General features: G+C 45.6%; 1 protein-coding gene across 2 annotated transcripts in view; it reads right to left on the bottom strand.

Annotated features, from left to right (window-relative positions):
- The window catches only part of DSG2 (desmoglein 2), a 104,830-nt gene that overhangs the window by 10,971 nt on the left and 67,390 nt on the right, over positions 1-26,469 (bottom strand). The window contains exons 8-14 of one of the 2 annotated variants that reach the window (XM_082259741.1): positions 26,218-26,403; positions 24,612-24,768; positions 24,413-24,581; positions 21,117-21,259; positions 18,664-18,891; positions 17,912-18,142; positions 17,282-17,409 (exon numbers count right to left, since the gene is read on the bottom strand). In XM_082259741.1, coding sequence (XP_082115867.1) covers positions 17,282-17,409; positions 17,912-18,142; positions 18,664-18,891; positions 21,117-21,259; positions 24,413-24,581; positions 24,612-24,768; positions 26,218-26,403 — 1,242 coding nt within the window. Of the gene's footprint in view, positions 1-17,281; positions 17,410-17,911; positions 18,143-18,663; positions 18,892-21,116; positions 21,260-24,412; positions 24,769-26,217; positions 26,404-26,469 lie in introns of both variants that reach the window. The other variant, XM_082259740.1, reaches the window with a different exon arrangement.

The following is a 26,469-nucleotide window of genomic DNA, read 5'->3' as shown; positions in this document are numbered from 1 at the left end:
TCGGGAACGCTTTCATTCAAACCCGTTTACTATTCCCAGAAAAAAAGGAAAAGTGCGTCCAATTCTGAACCTCAAGGCTCTGAATCGCTTTGTGCGGGTACAGAGGTTCCGAATGGATTCCATTCGCACGGTAGTGGCGTTCCTACACCAAGGGGACTTTTTGGCCTCTATCGATAATCGAGGATGCATATCTGCACATCCCTATTTACGCTGGACACCAGCGTTTTCTTTGCTTCTCTGTAGGAGATGAACATTATCAATTTGTGGCATTACCGTTTGGTCTCGCCTACGCTCCCAGGGTCTTCATCGTGTTGGCTCTGGTATTGGCTTTACTGCGACAGCGGGTGATTGCAGTACTAGGGTACCTGGATGATCTTCTCTTAGGAGCAGACTCCTACTCAGTTCTGGTTACAGAAAAAAGGAAGTACCCCCAATGGTTTGGGACTTTATATGCCACTAATGCACTGAAAAAATTGGACATGAAAGTATACACTCTTACCGTGTGACACTTATTTTATGGTGAACGGGAAGAAAAAAATCCTGCTTATTGTCTACTCCCTCCCCCTATACCATATTCCTATTCTCAGGCATACCCCACGTCTTGGACCAATACTCCTTTTACACTTTGCCGAACTCTAGCCACGAGAAAATACGCATCCAGAGCAGGTATGATACGCACACCTTTAATGCTTTGCTATAAGACCATTCAGTCGCCTAAACACTAAATATAATTATATATATACATACTATCCTGTCTAATTGACTGATTTTTAGGTATTACACACCGACCTTGATGCCCACTTAGGACCGTTAGGACCAACTGTGGATCATTGTGGCGCCCACAGTCTTGCGGTCTACCAGCCAACTTCTATACTACTTTCCTCTTCCCCTGTGAACTATGTTTAAGTGAGACCCGGCAGTCTCCTTCTCGGTTTTATACCGTTTTAATTGACAGCCCAGTTACTTCCACAGAAGGACTTCCTTTGGTAGGTACCTGTAGTGATAGAGATGTTCATACCTTCTATAGAAATGGAACTCTTCCTAAACATGTCTTTACTTGGCATCATACTAAAATTAATTTATTTATATAGGTACACTTAGGATATTGAACTTTGGTTGACCCCTGAAGAAGGGTGCTACACCCGAAACGCGTAGGGTCCAGTCCGGTTCTCTCCACCTATGGTTCCTAGGAGTCTTCTGTACAATAACTGGTCTGTCATTGCATGCAATTTTTAATTCTTTGTAGATCCAGCTGTTTGCTGGATACACATATATTGGTGATGTAGATGTTATTGTTTTGTTTATGTAATAACATTTATATTTTACACTTTCTTGTCCAATTTTTTCAGTTCATTAGTGGCATATAAAGTCCCAAACCATTGGGGGGTACTTCCTTTTTTCTGTATTCAATTATCGGGATGATGGCCACTTGCACTGGGTACTGAGTGACGGGATCTATTTATCCTACTCAGTTCTGGTGTCAATCACTGTACGGACTCTGCAAGAGGTCAGTTGGACCATCAATTTCAGAAAATCTGCTCTGGTCCCAGCCTCCAAAATGGTTTATCTGGGACAGACTCTGGACTCAGCCTCTGCGAGGGTGTTTCTTTAACCGCAAAAGTTACAGAGGGCAATTCGGTTGCGATTATCCAGCACTCTGTTCTCATTGCGGACTTGCATGCGAGCTCTAGGCCTGATGGGGTCTACCTTCGGGGCGGTTCAGTTTGCTCAGCTCCACACGAGACCTCTGCAAAGGGGTATTCTTTTCAAGTGGAACAAAGATTCAAAATCTTTGGACAACCTGATTCTGTTGAGTCAAAGATGTAAGAAGTGCTCTTCTGTGGTGGCTCCTTTCCTTGGCCCTCCTTGGCTCAACAAGAATGTACACAGGTTTGTAGCCAGGTCTCGGTATCCTCTGGCCGACACCACAGATGCACTGGTGGCTCCTTGGGGTCAGTATTGGCTGATCTATGCATTTCCTTCGCTGAAACGTCTGCCGAGGCTTCTGCATAGAATAGAGGTGGAAAAGGATTCCGGTCATTCTTGTGGCCCCAGACTGGTCTCGTCGGTCTTGGAAAGCAGATCTGGTAAGGTTGGTCACCAATGCTCCTTGGAGACTTCCTATTAGGGAAGATCTGTGGTCTTAAGGGCCGATCTTCCATCCTGCTTTATGGTTCGCTGGTTTTAACTGCGTGGATGTTGAAAGTCAGGTATTGAAGGATAGGGGTCTTTCTGACTCAGTGATTCCTACACTGTTGAAGCAAGATTTATTATCGTACGTGGAAACCATACATCTCATGTTGTGAATTGATTAAGGTGCAACCACGCTCCTTTTCAGTGGCTAGGATATTTGGGCTTTCCTCCAAAAGAGGGGTTGAGCAGCGGTTGGCCTTGGGTACTATCAAAGGCCAGGAGTCGGCTTTGGCTGTGTTTTTTCAACGCCCTTTAGCTACGCATTCTTTGATTTGCACTTTTATTCAGGGAGTTCGTGATGTGGCTCCTCCGGTACGGTCCCAGTTACCTCCGTGGGATCTTAACTTGGTACTGTCTGTTTTTCAAAAACCTCCCTTTGAAAACTTAGGGAGACTCCTCTACTTACACTGTCACAGAAGGTAGCCTTTTTGGTGGCTACTACCTCTGCCTGCAGAGTGTCTTAATTTGCGGCCCTGTCCTGCCGTTCTCCTTCTCTGGTGGTCCACAGAGATTAAGTGGTACTTCGACATAAACAGTCGTTTAAGGTGGTTTCTGATTTTCACTGAATGAAGACATTGTGCTGCCTTCACTGTGTCCTAAGCCCAAGCATGCCATGGAAATTGCCTTGCATCTTTGGCTTTGGTTCTGGCAATTCGAGTTTGCCTGGCGGTTACTGAGTCTATCAGGAAATCAGACTCTTTTTGTCCTCATGGAAGGACCTCGGAAGGGATTGGCTGCATCTGCTGCAACCATATCCAGATGGATCAGGCAGAAGGTGGTACAGGCGTATTCAGTTAAGGGTCAGGTTCCACCTTTCCCTGTGAAGGCGCATTCTGCTAGAGCGCTGAGAGCCTCTTGGGCCTTTCACCATCAGGCGTCAGTATTACAAGTTTGCAAGGCGGCAACTTGGTCGTCTGTGCACACGTTCACTAAATTCTACAATGTAGATGTGCTGGCATCCTTGGATGCTTCTTTTGTCCGCATGGTTTTGCAGGCTGCGGTTTCAAAGAGCAATTTTTCTCTTTGAGGGTGTATGTTGTTTCTAGGTGAGCTCCAGTTGTTCCTGGTTGAGCTCCATGTTACCTAGTTGACTAAATTTAGCCTTTGGGGAATTACGTTCTTTCTCTGAGTTGTTTTCCCACCCCCTCATGCAAATACTGCTTTGGGATGTCCCAATGGTTAAGAAGAATATGGAGCTGCGTCTGTCAATGAACGATTGAGAAAACTGGATTTTTGACTTACAGTAAAATCATTTTCTCTGAGGTTCATTGACGGACACAGCACCCACCCCTCTGTGGAGTTGTAATTCTTTCGTAAAGCTTTCGTTCACTGACTGACACAGCTCCTGATCTACATAACCATTGGAACGTCCCAAAGCAGTGTTAAATATGAGGGGTGGCAAAAGCAAAAAAAATAAAAAATCCAAGGCGAAACAGTTGCTCAAAACAAAACAACTTGAGTCCACCTGAAAAAAACAATACACCCTCAAAGAGGATCAAGTCCTCTAAACAGCAGCCTGAAAAACCTTGCGGCCAAAAGAAGCAGCTGCAAATGCCAACACATCCACTTTATAGAACTTTGTGAAAGTGTGCACAGATGGCCAGGTGGCAGCCTTGCAAATAGGGCTGGGGAATATAATCGAAAGATCGATGCATCGCGATTCGACCCTTCGCGATTCTGCATCGATGCGGGCTGCCGGCATAATCGATTATACGAAATGACGTCATCAGCCGCGGCCACGCCCTATCGCGCAAGGGAAAAAAAATCACAAGATCGCAGGATCGGCAGCTGATTGGTGGGTTAGTGGCGGGAGCTTAATAAAAAGGCTCCTCCCCTCCCCTTCCGCCTCTTTGACCCGGGCCGAGGCGCAGCAAGACATCCCCCGCGTGTATCGGCGTCCCACCTGCGGCCTAGAAGCCAGCCATCCAAGCCAGAAGCCGCCAGTCCACACACAGGAGCGAGGAGCCCCAAGTGCGTCCCCATCACAGCCAGCCAGTGCCGCCAGCCTCACCTCACCGTAGCCGACAGGCCCTGGAGGCCCAGCCGCCACGCCACTGCCAGTGACGCCAGCCGCCCGCCACAGAGCCCAGAGAGCAGCACAGCACCTGTCCTCCTCTGCAATGCAGTGCACAACAACCCACACAGTCACACAGCAGGTATGTCCGAACAAATAATTGTGTAATCATTCATGGGGGTCTCTCGTCTGTATCTCTGGGGGATGTCTGTGATGGGGCGGGGGCCTGGGACAGGGGACGGTTGGTCGGGGCCCGGGGGTACTGTTCTGCTGTGGCAGTCTGGCAGCCAGGGGGGTCAGTCAGTGTCAGTGGGGGCCTGGGGGTCTCTGTCAGTGTCAGTCAGCTATGGGGGTCTGGGCAAGGGGGGGACTCACTCAGTGTTTGTTAGTGCTGTGGGGGATTGCGGAAGGTGTGGGGGACATCCAGGTCTCTGTCAGTGTGGGGGTCTGGGCAAGGGGGGGGGGGGACTCACTCTCACTCGTTGGTCAGTGCTGTGGGGGATTGGTGAAGGTGTGGGACTTCCAGGTCTCTGTCAGTGTGGGGGTCTGGGCAAGGGGGGGGGGACTCACTCACTCTCAGCGTTTGTCAGTGCTGTGGGGGATTGGGGAAGGTGTGGGACATCCACCCAGGTCTCTGTCAGTGGAATTTATTGCAATGCATATTCACATAAAAGGATTTATATATAATGTTTTGTGGGAATTTATGATGACCATTTTCACAAGAATATTAGCTTGGCTGGCTGGCTTCTTCTATCTTGGCTTGCCTTAAAGTACAACTATAGGCCAAACTTTATCCAAAATCCAAAAAGTTTGGCCTTTAGTTGTACTTTAAATGGTGGTAGGCCTGGCTTATATTAATATTTTCTTTTATGAAGCAGTAAACTGCACTACTACAGTTTTTTACTAATTTTACTGTTACTTCTAGTAAAATACTAGTGTTGTTGTCTGTCTCTGCTATGCTGTTTGCATTTTCAGACCTTCCTATATGTTTGCAGTGCAAGTGCACTAAAGTATGCAGGGCTTGCAGGCCATGACAGGGTCCAGGAAAGTGTCCTTTGAAGCAAATAAAAATAAAAAGGATTCTTTTATTTGTGACTGCTTGATTGTTTGTTTTTTTTTATAAAGTTTTGAAAACCATTGGGCAGTGGACTGGGCATGGGCATTGGGCAGTAATCGTGATGCATCGCGGAATCGAATCGTATCGAATCGCGACCCTAATAATCGTAATCGCATCGAAATCGTGAGGTAAGTGAAGATGCACAGCCCTACTTGCAAACCAGCGTCACTGACACCTGATGACGGAAGGTCCAAGAGGCACTAAGTGCCCCGAGTAAAGGGCGCTTTGACAGAGAAAGGAAGAACCTGACCCCTGATGGAATAGGCCTGAATAACTGTCCGTCTGCTCCATGTGGAAAGGGTTGCAGAAGTGGAAAACCCTTTCTGAGGCCCATCCGTGAGCACAAATAGGGAGTCTGACTTCCTAAAAGCTGCCAGGTACACCCTAATTGCCCGGACCATATCCAAGGCATGCAAGGCAATTTCCTTCGGATGTTTCGGCCTGGGACACAGGAAGGACAACACAATGTCTTCATTCAAATGAAAATCAGAGACAACCTTTGGGAGGAACGACGAACAGGGGGAAAGAACAACCTTATCTCTGTGAATCCCCAAGTAAGGTGAACGACAGGATAACATCACCAGTTCTGACACTCTGTGCGCAGAGGTGATAGCCACCAAAAAAGCCACCTTCTGAGACAGCGTAAGCAAGAGAATCTTCCAAAGATTCTCAAAGGGAGGCTTCTTGAAGACCGAAAGCACCAAATTGAGGTCCCAAGGCGGCAACGGAGATCGCACTGGAGGAACCAATTGTCGGACACCCTGAAGAAATTTACGCACCAGGGAGTGTGTGGCCAAGGTTCGTTGGAAGAAGACCGACAAATCTGACACCTGGCCCTTGATGGTACCCAAGGCCAATTTCTGTTCAAACCCCTGTTGAAGGAAGGTTAAGATCTGAGCCACGAGAGAGCAATGATGTACCTTAAGAGACTAACGCCATGCAATCTACATCTTCCACGTACGATGGTAGATCTTCCTAAAAGTAGATTTCCTAGCTTTTAAACAGATTTGGAATCACCGACTCAGATAAACCTCTATACATCAGCACCTGGCGTTCAACAGCCAAGCCGTCAAAGCCAGCGACTGTAAAGCAGGATGGAAGGTTGGTCCTTGGGACAGCAGATCGTCCCTGAGCGGAAGCTTAAAAAGGAATGTTGGCGACCAGCCACACCAGTTCGGGGTACCAAGCCCAGCCTGGAGCCACTAAGATGACCAGATATATACTATACCTGATACCAGGTATACTATACCTGATACAGGTGAGGACTCGCCTTCATGCTGAAGGAGCCTTGTCCGCAGGTCTGGATAAGCCCGCTCTTGGATTTCCAGACCAGGTTAATTTTGATCCTCCAGAGGAGGCCCTGAAAGGTTTGAGCCCTTGTCAGCCGACCCTGAGGGATGAAAAAAACGTATAAGCCAAAAGACACACTGCCGAAACAGAGCCGAGCCACTAGGGGAGCCGCAGCCAAAGAGGCATCACAGATAAACTGCTGGGCCAGCTGGTCCGCCAGCTCAGCAAAAGCAGGGGGGAGCTGTTCTCCCTCCAGGTCACAGCGTAAAAGCTTAGCCCACTCAGTCAGAGTTTGCGACACCAGGGCAATGCTGAATACCGGCCTCAGTGACGAACCAGCCAGAGTGTACATATTGCGGGCCACAGCCTCCGCCTTCTTGACAGCCGGATCCTTAAAGGTGGGGGGACTCTTCAACTGGAATCATGGCTGTCTTGTTCAGTCTGGAAACTGGGAGGGTTCACCACCAGTGGAACAGCCTACTTCTTAAAAAGGGACTCCTCATAGGGGAAACGCCTAGTAAATCGCTTAGGGACCCCAAGAGGACGCTTTAGTCGTCGCCAGTCTTTAGCGACAATTCTGTCAAAATAGGCAGGGAAAGGAAATCCCTTTGTCGCTCTGGATGGCTTGTGAGTGCCAAAGGGAACCTGCACCTCCATTGCAGCTGCGTCCTCCATCTTCAAGGTCTCACGCACAGATACAATCAGTGCTTCCACCAGCGCCTTTTCTATCTATCTATCTATTTATCCTACTCAGTTCTGGTGTCAATCACTGTACGGACTCTGCAAGAGGTCAGTTGGACCATCAATTTCAGAAAATCTGCTCTGGTCCCAGCCTCCAAAATGGTTTATCTGGGACAGACTCTGGACTCAGCCTCTGCGAGGGTGTTTCTTTAACCGCAAAAGTTACAGAGGGCAATTCGGTTGCGATTATCCAGCACTCTGTTCTCATTGCGGACTTGCATGCGAGCTCTAGGCCTGATGGGGTCTACCTTCGGGGCGGTTCAGTTTGCTCAGCTCCACACGAGACCTCTGCAAAGGGGTATTCTTTTCAAGTGGAACAAAGATTCAAAATCTTTGGACAACCTGATTCTGTTGAGTCAAAGATGTAAGAAGTGCTCTTCTGTGGTGGCTCCTTTCCTTGGCCCTCCTTGGCTCAACAAGAATGTACACAGGTTTGTAGCCAGGTCTCGGTATCCTCTGGCCGACACCACAGATGCACTGGTGGCTCCTTGGGGTCAGTATTGGCTGATCTATGCATTTCCTTCGCTGAAACGTCTGCCGAGGCTTCTGCATAGAATAGAGGTGGAAAAGGATTCCGGTCATTCTTGTGGCCCCAGACTGGTCTCGTCGGTCTTGGAAAGCAGATCTGGTAAGGTTGGTCACCAATGCTCCTTGGAGACTTCCTATTAGGGAAGATCTGTGGTCTTAAGGGCCGATCTTCCATCCTGCTTTATGGTTCGCTGGTTTTAACTGCGTGGATGTTGAAAGTCAGGTATTGAAGGATAGGGGTCTTTCTGACTCAGTGATTCCTACACTGTTGAAGCAAGATTTATTATCGTACGTGGAAACCATACATCTCATGTTGTGAATTGATTAAGGTGCAACCACGCTCCTTTTCAGTGGCTAGGATATTTGGGCTTTCCTCCAAAAGAGGGGTTGAGCAGCGGTTGGCCTTGGGTACTATCAAAGGCCAGGAGTCGGCTTTGGCTGTGTTTTTTCAACGCCCTTTAGCTACGCATTCTTTGATTTGCACTTTTATTCAGGGAGTTCGTGATGTGGCTCCTCCGGTACGGTCCCAGTTACCTCCGTGGGATCTTAACTTGGTACTGTCTGTTTTTCAAAAACCTCCCTTTGAAAACTTAGGGAGACTCCTCTACTTACACTGTCACAGAAGGTAGCCTTTTTGGTGGCTACTACCTCTGCCTGCAGAGTGTCTTAATTTGCGGCCCTGTCCTGCCGTTCTCCTTCTCTGGTGGTCCACAGAGATTAAGTGGTACTTCGACATAAACAGTCGTTTAAGGTGGTTTCTGATTTTCACTGAATGAAGACATTGTGCTGCCTTCACTGTGTCCTAAGCCCAAGCATGCCATGGAAATTGCCTTGCATCTTTGGCTTTGGTTCTGGCAATTCGAGTTTGCCTGGCGGTTACTGAGTCTATCAGGAAATCAGACTCTTTTTGTCCTCATGGAAGGACCTCGGAAGGGATTGGCTGCATCTGCTGCAACCATATCCAGATGGATCAGGCAGAAGGTGGTACAGGCGTATTCAGTTAAGGGTCAGGTTCCACCTTTCCCTGTGAAGGCGCATTCTGCTAGAGCGCTGAGAGCCTCTTGGGCCTTTCACCATCAGGCGTCAGTATTACAAGTTTGCAAGGCGGCAACTTGGTCGTCTGTGCACACGTTCACTAAATTCTACAATGTAGATGTGCTGGCATCCTTGGATGCTTCTTTTGTCCGCATGGTTTTGCAGGCTGCGGTTTCAAAGAGCAATTTTTCTCTTTGAGGGTGTATGTTGTTTCTAGGTGAGCTCCAGTTGTTCCTGGTTGAGCTCCATGTTACCTAGTTGACTAAATTTAGCCTTTGGGGAATTACGTTCTTTCTCTGAGTTGTTTTCCCACCCCCTCATGCAAATACTGCTTTGGGATGTCCCAATGGTTAAGAAGAATATGGAGCTGCGTCTGTCAATGAACGATTGAGAAAACTGGATTTTTGACTTACAGTAAAATCATTTTCTCTGAGGTTCATTGACGGACACAGCACCCACCCCTCTGTGGAGTTGTAATTCTTTCGTAAAGCTTTCGTTCACTGACTGACACAGCTCCTGATCTACATAACCATTGGAACGTCCCAAAGCAGTGTTAAATATGAGGGGTGGCAAAAGCAAAAAAAATAAAAAATCCAAGGCGAAACAGTTGCTCAAAACAAAACAACTTGAGTCCACCTGAAAAAAACAATACACCCTCAAAGAGGATCAAGTCCTCTAAACAGCAGCCTGAAAAACCTTGCGGCCAAAAGAAGCAGCTGCAAATGCCAACACATCCACTTTATAGAACTTTGTGAAAGTGTGCACAGATGGCCAGGTGGCAGCCTTGCAAATAGGGCTGGGGAATATAATCGAAAGATCGATGCATCGCGATTCGACCCTTCGCGATTCTGCATCGATGCGGGCTGCCGGCATAATCGATTATACGAAATGACGTCATCAGCCGCGGCCACGCCCTATCGCGCAAGGGAAAAAAAATCACAAGATCGCAGGATCGGCAGCTGATTGGTGGGTTAGTGGCGGGAGCTTAATAAAAAGGCTCCTCCCCTCCCCTTCCGCCTCTTTGACCCGGGCCGAGGCGCAGCAAGACATCCCCCGCGTGTATCGGCGTCCCACCTGCGGCCTAGAAGCCAGCCATCCAAGCCAGAAGCCGCCAGTCCACACACAGGAGCGAGGAGCCCCAAGTGCGTCCCCATCACAGCCAGCCAGTGCCGCCAGCCTCACCTCACCATAGCCGACAGGCCCTGGAGGCCCAGCCGCCACGCCACTGCCAGTGACGCCAGCCGCCCGCCACAGAGCCCAGAGAGCAGCACAGCACCTGTCCTCCTCTGCAATGCAGTGCACAACAACCCACACAGTCACACAGCAGGTATGTCCGAACAAATAATTGTGTAATCATTCATGGGGGTCTCTCGTCTGTATCTCTGGGGGATGTCTGTGATGGGGCGGGGGCCTGGGACAGGGGACGGTTGGTCGGGGCCCGGGGGTACTGTTCTGCTGTGGCAGTCTGGCAGCCAGGGGGGTCAGTCAGTGTCAGTGGGGGCCTGGGGGTCTCTGTCAGTGTCAGTCAGCTATGGGGGTCTGGGCAAGGGGGGGACTCACTCAGTGTTTGTTAGTGCTGTGGGGGATTGCGGAAGGTGTGGGGGACATCCAGGTCTCTGTCAGTGTGGGGGTCTGGGCAAGGGGGGGGGGGGGGACTCACTCTCACTCGTTGGTCAGTGCTGTGGGGGATTGGTGAAGGTGTGGGACTTCCAGGTCTCTGTCAGTGTGGGGGTCTGGGCAAGGGGGGGGGGACTCACTCACTCTCAGCGTTTGTCAGTGCTGTGGGGGATTGGGGAAGGTGTGGGACATCCACCCAGGTCTCTGTCAGTGGAATTTATTGCAATGCATATTCACATAAAAGGATTTATATATAATGTTTTGTGGGAATTTATGATGACCATTTTCACAAGAATATTAGCTTGGCTGGCTGGCTTCTTCTATCTTGGCTTGCCTTAAAGTACAACTATAGGCCAAACTTTATCCAAAATCCAAAAAGTTTGGCCTTTAGTTGTACTTTAAATGGTGGTAGGCCTGGCTTATATTAATATTTTCTTTTATGAAGCAGTAAACTGCACTACTACAGTTTTTTACTAATTTTACTGTTACTTCTAGTAAAATACTAGTGTTGTTGTCTGTCTCTGCTATGCTGTTTGCATTTTCAGACCTTCCTATATGTTTGCAGTGCAAGTGCACTAAAGTATGCAGGGCTTGCAGGCCATGACAGGGTCCAGGAAAGTGTCCTTTGAAGCAAATAAAAATAAAAAGGATTCTTTTATTTGTGACTGCTTGATTGTTTGTTTTTTTTTATAAAGTTTTGAAAACCATTGGGCAGTGGACTGGGCATGGGCATTGGGCAGTAATCGTGATGCATCGCGGAATCGAATCGTATCGAATCGCGACCCTAATAATCGTAATCGCATCGAAATCGTGAGGTAAGTGAAGATGCACAGCCCTACTTGCAAACCAGCGTCACTGACACCTGATGACGGAAGGTCCAAGAGGCACTAAGTGCCCCGAGTAAAGGGCGCTTTGACAGAGAAAGGAAGAACCTGACCCCTGATGGAATAGGCCTGAATAACTGTCCGTCTGCTCCATGTGGAAAGGGTTGCAGAAGTGGAAAACCCTTTCTGAGGCCCATCCGTGAGCACAAATAGGGAGTCTGACTTCCTAAAAGCTGCCAGGTACACCCTAATTGCCCGGACCATATCCAAGGCATGCAAGGCAATTTCCTTCGGATGTTTCGGCCTGGGACACAGGAAGGACAACACAATGTCTTCATTCAAATGAAAATCAGAGACAACCTTTGGGAGGAACGACGAACAGGGGGAAAGAACAACCTTATCTCTGTGAATCCCCAAGTAAGGTGAACGACAGGATAACATCACCAGTTCTGACACTCTGTGCGCAGAGGTGATAGCCACCAAAAAAGCCACCTTCTGAGACAGCGTAAGCAAGAGAATCTTCCAAAGATTCTCAAAGGGAGGCTTCTTGAAGACCGAAAGCACCAAATTGAGGTCCCAAGGCGGCAACGGAGATCGCACTGGAGGAACCAATTGTCGGACACCCTGAAGAAATTTACGCACCAGGGAGTGTGTGGCCAAGGTTCGTTGGAAGAAGACCGACAAATCTGACACCTGGCCCTTGATGGTACCCAAGGCCAATTTCTGTTCAAACCCCTGTTGAAGGAAGGTTAAGATCTGAGCCACGAGAGAGCAATGATGTACCTTAAGAGACTAACGCCATGCAATCTACATCTTCCACGTACGATGGTAGATCTTCCTAAAAGTAGATTTCCTAGCTTTTAAACAGATTTGGAATCACCGACTCAGATAAACCTCTATACATCAGCACCTGGCGTTCAACAGCCAAGCCGTCAAAGCCAGCGACTGTAAAGCAGGATGGAAGGTTGGTCCTTGGGACAGCAGATCGTCCCTGAGCGGAAGCTTAAAAAGGAATGTTGGCGACCAGCCACACCAGTTCGGGGTACCAAGCCCAGCCTGGAGCCACTAAGATGACCAGATATATACTATACCTGATACCAGGTATACTATACCTGATACAGGTGAGGACTCGCCTTCATGCTGAAGGAGCCTTGTCCGCAGGTCTGGATAAGCCCGCTCTTGGATTTCCAGACCAGGTTAATTTTGATCCTCCAGAGGAGGCCCTGAAAGGTTTGAGCCCTTGTCAGCCGACCCTGAGGGATGAAAAAAACGTATAAGCCAAAAGACACACTGCCGAAACAGAGCCGAGCCACTAGGGGAGCCGCAGCCAAAGAGGCATCACAGATAAACTGCTGGGCCAGCTGGTCCGCCAGCTCAGCAAAAGCAGGGGGGAGCTGTTCTCCCTCCAGGTCACAGCGTAAAAGCTTAGCCCACTCAGTCAGAGTTTGCGACACCAGGGCAATGCTGAATACCGGCCTCAGTGACGAACCAGCCAGAGTGTACATATTGCGGGCCACAGCCTCCGCCTTCTTGACAGCCGGATCCTTAAAGGTGGGGGGACTCTTCAACTGGAATCATGGCTGTCTTGTTCAGTCTGGAAACTGGGAGGGTTCACCACCAGTGGAACAGCCTACTTCTTAAAAAGGGACTCCTCATAGGGGAAACGCCTAGTAAATCGCTTAGGGACCCCAAGAGGACGCTTTAGTCGTCGCCAGTCTTTAGCGACAATTCTGTCAAAATAGGCAGGGAAAGGAAATCCCTTTGTCGCTCTGGATGGCTTGTGAGTGCCAAAGGGAACCTGCACCTCCATTGCAGCTGCGTCCTCCATCTTCAAGGTCTCACGCACAGATACAATCAGTGCTTCCACCAGCGCCTTTTCCTGCGCGGTTGAAGATATGGAGGAATCATCCTCACTGAGGATTCCAGGCGCGTGGTCTCAGACCCAGCAAGGTCACCCACATCCGTGGCGGCCGAATCAGATTCAGGATCTGATTAGACAGATGAAGCAGGGGAAGGCAGGGGGCGCTTTTTGCTAGCCCGTCACCCGAAAGCCACCTCCACCCAGGACACTAAAGAGAACTCCCAGATCGCCGCCAGTGCATCGATGGATGGTTGGGACCCGGAGAGTCCCGCAGCCTCAGAGAGGGGTTTAGGCGGGGAGATGTGCTCCAAAGACTCCATGGGTCACCAGGTGGACCCCACAAAAAGTGTAAAAAACACTGCAAAGGGACAACCCCCACCGCGCTGACAGCACCACCCAGTCGCCAGGCACAAAGCACCAAGCGATCGTCAGCAGCGAGGGAGAAAACCCCACCAGAATCACCACCCAGCAGAAACAGGCACCTACAGCCACCAGTATCATCTGCACCCCACGCGCGGCGATCAGAAAGTGACCAGATCCAGGAGTCAGCACCAGGAGATATGGAGTGTCTCCCACTGCCAAAATCGCTGCCCACAGGGCTGCACTGTCATGGCCGCCACTACTTTCAATGGCAAACCACCGCAAAGGTGGCCGGAACTACACCAACATGGCCGCTATGCATAGAAACACACAGGCTGCAGCAAAATGGCGGCCCCGCGAGGCTCCCAGGAGGGATACCTATGCCTCAAGGACAGGCCCAGGCAGGAGCCCCCACCAGGTACAACCCCCCACACACAGTCGATCCCCCCTCTGGCCCCCATTGCCAGCATAGCACCCTGCCCCACCCCAGGAGGTGAACCAGACTACCCACACAGCCCCAGTATAGGTGGAGAAGGGGGGGGGGGGTAGGATGGGATGAAAGGGGGGTGCCTGATGGGAAGGAGGGGAACCCAGGGGTCTGACCATCCCAGGAGGGGCCCACGTCCACCCCAAAATTCTCCAGGGGGAGAGGGGGGGGGGACGACGACAACTACTCACCATACCAGGAACCAGGCAGGCACCGCTCCAGACAGAACCCATCACCATCAAAACAGGGGGGCTGTCGGCTAGAAGGAACAGTGCGACTCGGGCCGAGATCCGGTCGTATGCGACCTCACAAGGTGTGTAACTCGCTGGCCAGGCCCGTCCAGTGGGGTATGTAACGGCCGACCTAGCACAGAGCTGAGGTCCATGCGCGCATGCTCGCCGGCCAGACAAGGGTGACCACTGGATCTAGATTATCCAGCCTGTCGCCCAGTCTGGCAGTTGATTGTAGATCTCACAGGAAAAAAAACAGGAAAAGAAATTTCTATCTTAAAAGGAAAAAAATTGCCAGGACCAGATATCCCAGCCAGAAACTAGGTCCTTTCTCCTGAGAAAAAAAAAATTGAGTACCTACAGCAGAGAGGGAGAATACCCCCTGGGGCTGCCCATAGGCATAGCCAGATTCATTTTCTGCCTAGTGCCCTATTCCTGTTGGGGGCAGTATATCACAATGGTGTGAAGATCAGGAGCTGTATCCGTCAATGAACGAAATCATTTTTTTTTTTTAAATCCTACCCAAATTTTATACCTTCATTTAGCCCCGGTTCACACTTATGCGAGTGTGGGAAGGCTGCGAATCCGCAGCCTGTTCCCGCATCGCACACGCACCCCCGGCAGTTCACACTGCCATATGCGATACGGGTGTCAATGTAATCTTAACGACACCCCCAGTTTTATCGCATATCGCAGTGCGATCGTGCAGTTCGCACAAGTGTGAACCGCTGTGCGATCCGATCCTGATGCGGCTTCCAAAAAGGGTCCCTGTGCGTGTTTGCTGCGGCTGCGGTGCGAATTTAGCCATACAAAGTGTATGGCTAAACTCGCACCGCACAGCCGATCGCATGTAATGAAGGAGCAGTGCGCTCCGACATTACATGCGAACCCGGCAATCGCACAAGTGTGAACCGGGGCTTAGACCTAAATGAAACCTTGATCAAGTTTTGTTTTTTTTATTTTTTTTTTTTACTACTACACGTTTGTTTACATCTTTCTCTCCTGCAAGGGGAAAGATACAATTCAACTTTTTCTCCATTCAGAGGCAAAAGAACACATGGGTGGGCACATTGACTAATCACTGTGATAGCCAATCAGAGGGTGACCAGGAATTGGGAGTCACGGGTCAATTGTTAGTAGGAGACCCTGTGCTGTCAGTAAAAACCCTGTCTCTGCTGGGAGCATGCTCTCACCACAAAGACAGGTAGGCATAAAAGTAGCCCCACGGATAAAGACCCACTTCTGTGAGGCTGCATATATGCATACTGTCGGTGGGAAGGGTTTAAAGACAAAATCTGGCAGTCAACTATAATTTTTTAGGAGGAGGCGAGTTATGACAGCAGTGTCCTTTAAATGTTGCAGTTTTTAAATTTACAGGGTGTAGTACAAAAAAAAAAAAAAAAGGCCAGAAGACTGACATTTCTCAGAGTGCTATGGACGTATCCGCGCTTAGGAATGAACTATACTAATAATGTAATAATAATTAGCTGCTGCTGATATTAAAAAGGTGAGTTCCTTGTGGAATAAATGAAAATGAGCTATCAGCGCTGCTGCTTCTATACTGTGCTACACATATGTGAATCAATACATAAATATACACATGAGAATAAATACAAATAAATTGGAATTAAAGGGACCTGTGCATATATAAATACAAATAATACAAGTGCTCTGTGAAAAATTCTTCAAATTTAATGGTTAGGTCTTTCTATGCATCAATGCTAAATGGGTACAAGTGCTTTGTGCAAAGTCCTTCAAAGACAAGTTCAATAAATATATTTAGTTAATAAATGAATAAATTCTTCTGTGCATCAAAGTGCTGGTGCGTTAAGGATCCAAATAGGTGAATCACTCTGTGCTCCCCCCCTTATGCATCCCCACTCACTGGAATAATAAGGAATTTTGGCATCAAGTGCTATCAAAACTCTATTGGTAATCCTAGTACTCTGTGACTTCCTCCTAATGGAGCTGGATATGTATCATATGCCGATGAACAATGAAATGACTTCTCAGCTTTATGACTCCCACGTATAGGATGTTATAGAATGGAGAGATTCTATAGCTGAGCTTCAGATGACGCACAGAGGGAGGGGCGAAACGTGTCAAGCAGGGGAAAAATGTCTATCGTCATTTGCGGTGGTTGGAACGCATGCCGCGGCAGCGTTCTACCACAAGAATTTTATGCTGTACTGCCGAAATTTAAGTGTGTTATATTAATTTGTAGAATAAAAAAAACAGTTTACACTATGAGGATCCCTCTCATCCATTCTATAACATCCTATACAGGGAGTCATAAAGCTGAGAACTCATTCCATTGTGCAGTCATCGGTATATGATACATATCCCGCTCCATTAGCAGGAAGTCACAGAATACTGGGATTACCAATAGTGTTTTGATAGCACTTGATGCCAAAATTCCTTATTGTTCCGGTGAGTGGGGACACATAAGGGGGAGCACAAAGTGATTCACTTGTTTGGACCCTAAAGTACCAGCACTTTGATGCACAGAAGAAATTTATGAATTTACTAAATATATTTATGGAACTTGTATTTGAAGGACTTTGCACAAAGCACTTGTACCCATTTATCATCAACATTTTGATGCATAGAAAAAAAACTATACAAGTATACAAACATTGAATTTGAAGGATTTTTCACAGAGCACTTGTATTTATTTGTATTTATATATGCACAGGTCACTTTAATTCCAATTTATTTCTAATTTATTTATATTTATTCACATGTGTATATTAATCATTTATGTATTGATTCACATATATGTAGCACGGTATAGAAGCAGCAGCGCCGATAGCTCATTTTCATATATTTCTCAGAGTGGCTTCTTTAATTCAAAACAAGTATAAGCGTACTGATTAACATGTGCCAGTGCATAACTACTGCAGAGATCATAGAAACAAAACACTAATTATCTGACGATCTCATGAACAGAAAAAACAGTTATACTCTGTCATTTTAGTACTTACTGTGTCCTCAGGTACAGGTCCTTCTTTGTTGTGTATCAGAATTGTTCCTTCAGGACCATCTTCAGGAACGGTTAAAAATCCTTTCCCTTTTGAGCCACAGGAGCACAAAAGCAGTAAAAGTGGCACCACTAATAAAAAAATAAAAAACATGATTCTTTATTTATCTGCATTAAAAAAAAAAAAAAAGCCATCAAAAAGCTGCCTTTGATTTAATCTTGTAATGTTAAAAAATGTAATCCCTTTGCTGCCACGGATGTATGGCATACAAAGGGAAGGGGTATGTGCATTTGTGAAAGTTTACACACTCCTGTGTGTAAATCTAAGAAGCTGACTGTCATTTGTCAGATGGTAGCGATTGGGTAGCTGATCGCCATCACCATCCTACAAACAGCCAGACAAGTAAAATTTCCAGAAGATGGTCAGCAATAGCAGTATCCTTTTTTCTTTATAGGTTTACTTTTAACTATGCCACAAATGAATCTACATACATAGAACATTTCCATCAGAAAGTATTATTAGATTAAATTTAGATTGGTCAATGTACAATTTGTTACAGCATTATACATAAAAGATGAAATAGTCTATAGTGTGCTTTGAAAAAAAAAAAAAGAAGTATTATTGAGTACGCACATAGCAAAAGCAAACATGCAAGAATCATGAGTGCAACAGCGCCTCCTCCGAGGCCTACAGACGTGTTCGATAGTCTCCCTGAGCAGGCCGCAATGCCACTTTCACAGGCACACACTTCTAATTTCAGGACTTGCTTTTCTGGACAGCTCAGACCTTTATTGTCCGTTATTAGAATATTAACTTGATGTGATCCTATCCAAATGTTTTTTGGTATAAGTTGTGCACTGTTATCTAGGATAAAGAAGAAAATAAAATAAAAATAAACACTAGAGAACACATTTGTCGAAGATCTACAAAATTAGTATCAGATAAGGCACCCCCCCTTTTTCTGACCATTTACAGTAAATATCTTTAGTCAAAACTAGCTTTTCTGTAAGGTACAGTATCTTAGGCCTTTGGCAATCTCAGACTAGGGTAATCTTTGTATATCACCAATTCCTGGTAGTCTCCTTGCACTATACATAGAATGCTTCTTTAGGCAGTCCCTCTTAAACTTAATCAGTCTTTCTGTAAATTGACAGTGTCAAATAAAAATATTTTTTTTAAACATCACCAGAAAGGGATGTGTAGCATTGCAGGTTCTGGTTACTATTTAGGGCAGGGCATGAATGTGCTGTAGGTGGCGTAAAAGTACAGCTGCCTAGGTATCTAGAGTCTCTGACCAGAGCGCTCACCATTATCCAGTATTATACACAGGAGGTACCATCTATGTGTGGAGGTCATACTATGAGGTAGCCGCACAGATCACTTACTATCAGTTTTTCCAATTGACCAGTACTTTGCAACGCCAATTGGTTCATCCAGCACTGTAAATTTTAAGGGAGCACCATTGGGATAGGAATCCTTATCCACTGCAGTCAGGTTGATGAATGGCGAGTTTTCACAAACTGTTTGCACTGCATTTACTAAAACTGGACAATTGTCATTGACATCTTCCACGTCAATAGAGATGGTGCCGGTAGCAGTCTTTCCTGAGAGATCTTAAAAAAAAATCAATAGGCTTATTAGAAACATATTCACTGATGCAAGCAATTTTTCAATCTGATAAAATATAATAGAAATATAATAAAGTGTATCTAAACCAAAAAAATTACACTCACTGCTCTACCGTATCTATGGAAGGAGGCATGTTGGACAGGTCTGCCTTCCATCATATCCAGTGCATGGGGAAAGGATTCGTAATTTACACACAGGGTATGTAAGAAAACATGAAATTAAATGACAATACTGCATTTCTGGCAAGAATAGTGGGCATTTTTCTGTACTTGCTGAAAATGTTCATCTGAAAAGTGAAAAATGAATGCATCTGAGGACTTGCAGGCTGCAATATACAAGGCCCCATTCACATATTGCATAGCAGAAATGAGCGTTCCCAACCACTATTTTTAGGAGGGTAAATGCAACCTCGATTGAGGTTGCCATCAGGCCTAAAACTAATGCAAAAGTGTAGAGTTGGAGGACTCCTGAATTGGAGAGCTCGAATTGGAGACTGCAAAGCCTGCAGTTTCTCTTGTGGAAGAACACTCTGGCCTGAACTATGTCCAGGACTAGACCCAGATATTCCAAACAATAAGTCGGTTCCATTGATTTCTGAAGTTTCAGGATCCACCTGAACCATTGTAACATCTGACCAGTGAAAGCCACATTGTCCAACAGAACCTGCTTAATAGGAAGTCATCTGTGTATCCCATAGTGGTACAGCAGGCATAATGCTGGGGCTAACACGTTGGTAAACACCCAAAGCACAAATGAGAAGCTAAATGGCAGTGCAATTAACTGGTAGTATGGGGCCACCACAGCAAAATGTAGGAAATAATGTGAAGACAGACATGCAGGTACAAGTCTGATGTCCACAGAAGTCCAAAAATCTCCCTTGTGAACAGAGGCAATGACAGATTTGGTGGATTTTTTTTTTAAATTTCTTGGCTCAAGACATTCACAGCTTTGAGATGCAATCCTCCTGTAGACAGCAATATAACCCAGTAGGTTAAAGACTGCATGTGCCCTTTACTAAAAGAGAACTTTTTTTTTTTTTTAACAACTTGACGATCAGCCTTCGTAGTTATATTGCAGCATGTCGGCTCTGTTGCGCGAAACGATGTACAGGTACGTTGTTTCATGTAGCAGATAGTGGGGGCAGAGAGGTGGAGCCAATCAGCACGTCCGGCGGATGGGATGTCCGCCGGAACCCGCGATCGCTCCCGATGGAGACAGAAAAGCAGTCTGCCGATGTAAACACGGCAGACTGCTGTTCTTTCAGTGATGAACACAGGTCTCGGGTGTTCATCCAGTGAGTAAATCCCACACAGTTAGAAAGCATCACCTTGGGACACATTCAACCCTTTGATCACCCCTGGTGTTAACCCCTTCCCTGCCAGTGTCATTAGTACAGTAACAGTGCATATTTTTATCACTGATTACTGTAGTAATGTCACTGGTCCCCTCAAAAGTGTCAGGTGTCCGATCTGTCTACCGCAATGTCGCAGTCCCGCTAAAAATCGCTGATCGCCGCCATTACTAGTAAGAAATTGTTTTTTTATAATAAGGACATAAAACTCTTTCCCCTAGTTTGTAGACACGATAACTTTTGCGCAGACCAATCAATATACATTTATTGGGAGTTTTTTTTTTAAAACCAAAAATATGCAGCAGAATACATATTGGCCTAAAATTATGAAAAAATAAATAAAAAAAATATTTTAAATTTCTTTTTTTTATTTTTATTGGGAATGTTTTATAGCAGAAAGTAAAAAATATTGTTTTTTTCAGAATTGTCGCTCATTTTTTGTTTATAGCGGAAAAAAACGCAGAGGTGATCAAATACCCCCAAAAGAAAGCTCTATTTTACAGCATCACACGACCACACAATTGTCAGTTAAAGTACCGCAGTGTCATGTCGCAAAAAATGGCCTGGTCATTAAGGGGGTAAAAACCTTCCGGTCCAGAAGTGGTTAAATAAGCTGTTGAAAATCATGACACTTTGTGCATCATATTTCTCAGTCTCACTTTATTAAATAAGCCTTTATTATTTTAATAGGTCTTTTGCATGGTTTAGAATGAATACAGGAGAGGTTATTTATGTAGATGCTCTTGCAATACATGCATTTCTTTACTAAGTAGACTGCAGACAATGTAAAATATGTAATATAATATATATCTACTAATAATAAAATAGCAACAACAAAAGCAGCAATATTATAATTACCTTCACTTATTGCCAATATCTTTGCTACATAGGAACCATCAACTACATATATAGACTCACGATCAGGTATTTTAGTAAGTTTGATTTCAGCTGTAATTGGGTCAATGGTAAACCAATTATCAGGATCATATTCTTTTGCATACCTGTTGTAAAAATATATAGGACAGAGTTTATACATGTTCACATACAAACTTTATTTGAAATCTTAATGAGAATTTCAATGTATAACTTAATTGCAGTTCATCCAAAACCATCCATATTCAGGCACCATATAAAATTATATTGTATCATACACTATATTACCAAAAGTATTGTGACACCTGCCTTTACACACACATGAACGTTAATGGCATCCCAGTCTTAAGTGGGGTACACACTAGTAAAAAAATCTGCTGAAAATTCCCATCCGAGGTAAAATTGTACGATTTTCGGCTGGTGTGTACACAACTTTCAGCAGCCGATGCCGACATTTTCAACGAAAAAAACCGGAGGGACAAACACCAACATTTTTATCGTCCGTCCCCAGACGACCAATTTTCGTTTAATGTGTATGCAGTACGTCCGTGAAAAATCGGATACGAAAGACCGCGCATGTTCTGAAGTTGCCGATGACCCGGAAGTCTAGGAACAAATGTCCCAAAAAAAAAAAAAAAAAAAAAAAAAAAAATCGGACGAGAAATTTCGTGAACATTTATGCACAGTCAAATAAAAACGGTTATGAATGCTGAGCAAGAGAGAAAAATCGGAGGATATTTCGTCCGATTTCCGTCAAGTGTGTACAGGCCTCAAGTCCGTAGTGTTCAATATGGAGTTGGCCCACCCAATACAGCTATAACAGCTTCAACTCTTCTGGGAAGGGTGTCCACAAAGTTTAGGAGTGTGTCTATGGAAATGTTTGACCATTCTTCCAGAAGCACATTTGTGAGGTCACGCACTGATGTGGATGAGAAGGCCTAGTCAAGTTCCTCCACCCCAAACACACTCATCCATGTTTTTATAGACCTTGTTTGTGCACTGGTGTGCAATCATGTTGGAACAGGAAGGGGGCCACCCCCAAACTGTTCCTACAAAGTTGGGAGCATGAAATTGTCAAAAATGTCCTGGTATGCTGTCGCCTTAAGGGTTCTCTTCACTGAAACCCAAGGGGCCAAGCCCAACCCCGAAAAAACAACCCCACACCATAATCCCTCCTCCACCAAATGATTTGGGCCAGTGCAGAAAGCAAGGTTCATAAAGACATGGATGAGCGAGTTTGGGGTGGAGGAACTTGACTGGCCTGCACAGAGTCCTGACCTCAACCCGAAACAGTACCTTTGGGATGATTTAGTGTGGAGACCGCAAACCAGGCCTTCTCGTCCACATCAGTGCCTGACCTCACACATGTGATTCTGGAAGAATGGTAAAAATTTTAAAAGACAACGTTGTCTGGGATAGATGCAGCTGCGATCACATACATAGGCACACTAATAAGCAAGTATATGATGTAGCTGTCAGCAAGGAAGGAGTATTGCCTGTAATGTACACTGAATAATGATAATAAAGCATTATGGCCCCTCCAAATCTGCAGCAGAACGTTATTAGGGTTTGGTCACCAGATTAATCTAAGGGTATAATGTCACTCATGCATAGTATGGTCGGTCCTCATCTGGATTAAAGATGAAAGCAAATAGTGGGACTTAAAGTAAAATTGCAAAGGACTTCACTTTTTTGGATAGAGTCCCTTAGAGCTTCAGCACCATATGATGAGATTTGCTATGCAAACCATGTGTATACCGATATGAGTGAGATAGTTCAAACATTCATTCAGACAGCAGTAAGGTGCACCTGCATTGTAAGCATAGTATAGGCCTGACCATTACACGAGTATGCCCACTTCATGGATCATAGGAGGAAACTGTTCTCACAGGTGTATAGCTCACAGGGAACCAGGCTGGCTGCCAATGTAGGTACTTAATTGCTCAGGTATCCCGCAGGGGTTAAAGTGGTCTGCAGTCTGTTTGCTATAAAAAAGCATCCTGGTGCCTGTGCTAGATAGCATCCACTGCCTTAGTAGGTGCATCTGGCATGTGCCAGTGTGTGGAGCCGCATCATCTGTGACGTCAGAGTGTCACTCACGTGGGGTACTTTCCCCCAAACTTTCTATAAATTCTTTGTTTTCCACTGCATATGCTTTAGTATTTTGTTTCCGGATCATACTGGAACCAACATGTTTCATCCCTGGTAATAAAAAAACTCTGTCAAACACCTCTGCATTTTTCAAAAGATCAGATAAATTTTGAAGAGAACAAATCTTTCTCATTCCCAAATCCTCTGTTAGAATCTACAGCATTGTTTCCCTGTTTATGTTCAATTTTTCTGATCTGAGAACACAAGGGTTTGCACTCTTTTCACGTTTGCATCTGTCCATTGTGTTTTTGGCTGTCCACTTCCTGCTTCATTGTGGACATCTTCCAGCCCCTCCTTAAACCGTCTAGGTCATTCAAAAACACTTGATTTCTTTATGGAATGTTCACCAAAAGCCTGTTGTAACAGAGCTAAAGTTTCACTTGCAATTTTATCAATCTGCTACGCTAGAGATACCAGTCAGCCACTTATTTGCCGGCAACAGAGCAGCACGTGTTAAGGATAACACTACTCTGTAAAGACCAGGTGAACCAGGCAAGTAAAGTTGGAACATGTCAGAACACACTTGAGTGTGAATGGCTGTGTGATTTACCACCATTAGCTTTACACCGTGGGCATTTCTGGAATTAAAATACATATGTACCTCCTGAAGGCCGCCTTGTTTCTAGTACATTACGAAGACATTTTTCTAGTACATTACCAAGACCTTTTTAGTTCTTACTTCCTACCCCTGACATCACAGGAGGGATCCCTTAACCCCCCCCCCCTCCACCCGCACATGTGCGGTCCACTATCTCATCTGTGGTTGGATGATGCCTACTCTGGGAGTTTTTCAATCAGTATGTAAATGGCCTACGCCTATAGCAAGGGCAACATTTAACTTTGTTCAAAGCTGCCCAGTTCGTTCCCATCTACAGGTGTCACTTAGCTGCATAGGCATTTTTTGGTAAAGGTGAACTAACCCTTTAAATGCTAACATTGTAACCTCATCCAGAGTTATCTGTTGTAATTTTAATCACTTTTTTAAAAACTGGACCTGCAAGCACACCAAGAGAAGCACCAGGGATCTGCAACTTTTTCTAAACCAAAGTTCTCATAAAATTGAACTGAATTGTTTACTGTATTAAAAGGAAGAAAAAAAAAAAAAAAAAAAACACACAACACAGACTTACTTAACATGTTCTGCAATCTTTCCAGTGTCCGCATCATATGCTTGATAAGAACCAATTACTGTGTTTATTATTTTCTTTCCTTCAGCCACAGCAATGTTCTTCTTTCTTGGCTTAAATACAGGTCCTTCACGTGTATTCTTAACTTTCACTTTAATGGGAATAGCTTTTACTCCGCCGCCGCCACCTCCACCTCCACCACCACCGCCACCACCGCCACCACCGCCACCACCTCCGCCTATGATGCCACCGGATGAGCTTGACCCACTGACTAGGTGCATAATGGAGCTGTGATACTGCGCCCGGTTTGAGACAACCACACTCAGCTGTGCGTTCTGCATCAGTTCATAGTCTGCTTCCTGAAAATATAGGAGGTGTCATTTTAAGAAAAGTGAACAAAATAGAACACAAAAAAACTTTAAAGCAATAAAAAACAAAAACAAAAAAAAAAAAACAAACAAAACATTGGTAAATAGTATACTTGCTGGCTTTACTTTTAAACAACATTAAAGATTGAACCCATCACACCTTTGGCAAGGACCTGTACTGGGTTCAGGTATGCATTAGCTATAGAGGCAGACCGTTAAACCTGATGTTCATGTTTTAAGGCACTTTAAAAATGGTTTGTTTGCACCAAGCCTGGGGCTATCCATTCACAAAAATACGAAACTGCCCATAAATGGCTGAGCGCCACTCAGCCAGAAGGTTTTGCTACATGCGATACATACAGTGCTTAAGGCTCCGTTCACATGTTAGCGTATGGATCGCGGGCAGAACCGCCGCGATTCCGCCCGCGATCCGAGATTATTGCAAATTGCGGGACGCCTGTGCGTTGCCCGTTGATTTGCAATAGCCCCCCAAACGCTGAGCGATGTTGCCGCGATTCCGCCTGCCGAATCGCGGTAACATCGCGCCAAAAAAAATCGCAGGACGCAATCCGCTCCAAAGAAGCTCTTGTACTTTTTTGGGCGTAATGCGTCCCGCGGTTTTTTTTTTGCGCGATGTTACCGCGATTCGGCAGGCGGAAATCGCGGCAACATCGCTCAGCGTTTGGGGGGCTATTGCAAATCAACGGGCAACGCACAGGCGTCCCGCGATTTGCAATAATCTCCGGATCGCGGGCAGAATCGCGGCGGTTCTGCCCATCCATACGCTAACATGTGAATGGAGCCTTAAGACTGCAGCACTTAGCGAAGCAAATAGTTAATTTGGATCAGCTTGGTCCAAACAAACTATTTAAAATGACATGAAACATGGACATTAGCTTTAAGGTACAAATGTTTATTTGATCTGCCTGTGTCCTGATTCAGCTGATTTTGAATTCCCATAGACTTGTATGAGGAGATAAACAGTTCTGAAGCAATTAAATGCCTTTGACAATGGCCCTTACGACTTTGAGGAGAAGTCGTTTGAGCATTTTTGGATTGAAAATTGTGCCAATATTTTTTTTTTCCATCTTCTGAAAACACAAAACACTGGCAATTTAAAATATAAAACTGCAAGGAGCAGTGATGGCGTTTTCAAGCAATTACTGCTATATATAGCAATTGCCAAGTTTTTCCTCAGTAGTGTACCCTCTGCTTCTTCCACATAGTGTTTCTCCATCATTATAGAAAGTCTGTTTGGGAAGTGTGCTATTATTTGGCTCTGTAACAGCTGTGTTTTTTTTAATGAGATTGGGAGTTCTTTGGGCCCCCTCTTGCCCCTGGAACACCCAAGCATATTATTCAAATAGCAAATAAAAAAAATAGAAGTAGCAGCTGTTTTAACATTCATGTTTCTTAGCATATTTTATTCAGTTTTCTCACCTTTACCAGCATCAGCACGCCTTCATTTGTTTGCTCATCAGTTATGATCTGAAAGTGGCCCCCTTCATTTCCTGATACTATAGAAAAGTTAGCAAACCAATTATCTGTGAACTCTTCATCGTCATCAAACGCTTTCATACGCAATATTTCAACACCCTCAACATTTTCTTCCACTTCGCCTGAGTACTGAAATTAGGGAGAAAAAAATCAACACAAGGAAATTCGATCATATTTATTCAGTGAACAGAGGCT

The sequence above is a fragment of the Pelophylax lessonae genome, assembly GCF_965119305.1.
Source record: "Pelophylax lessonae genome assembly, chromosome: 5".
In the NCBI taxonomy this organism is placed as follows: domain Eukaryota; kingdom Metazoa; phylum Chordata; class Amphibia; order Anura; family Ranidae; genus Pelophylax; species Pelophylax lessonae.
The sequence above is the reverse complement of the archived record's forward strand: the minus strand, read 5'-3'. Positions and strand labels throughout refer to the sequence as shown.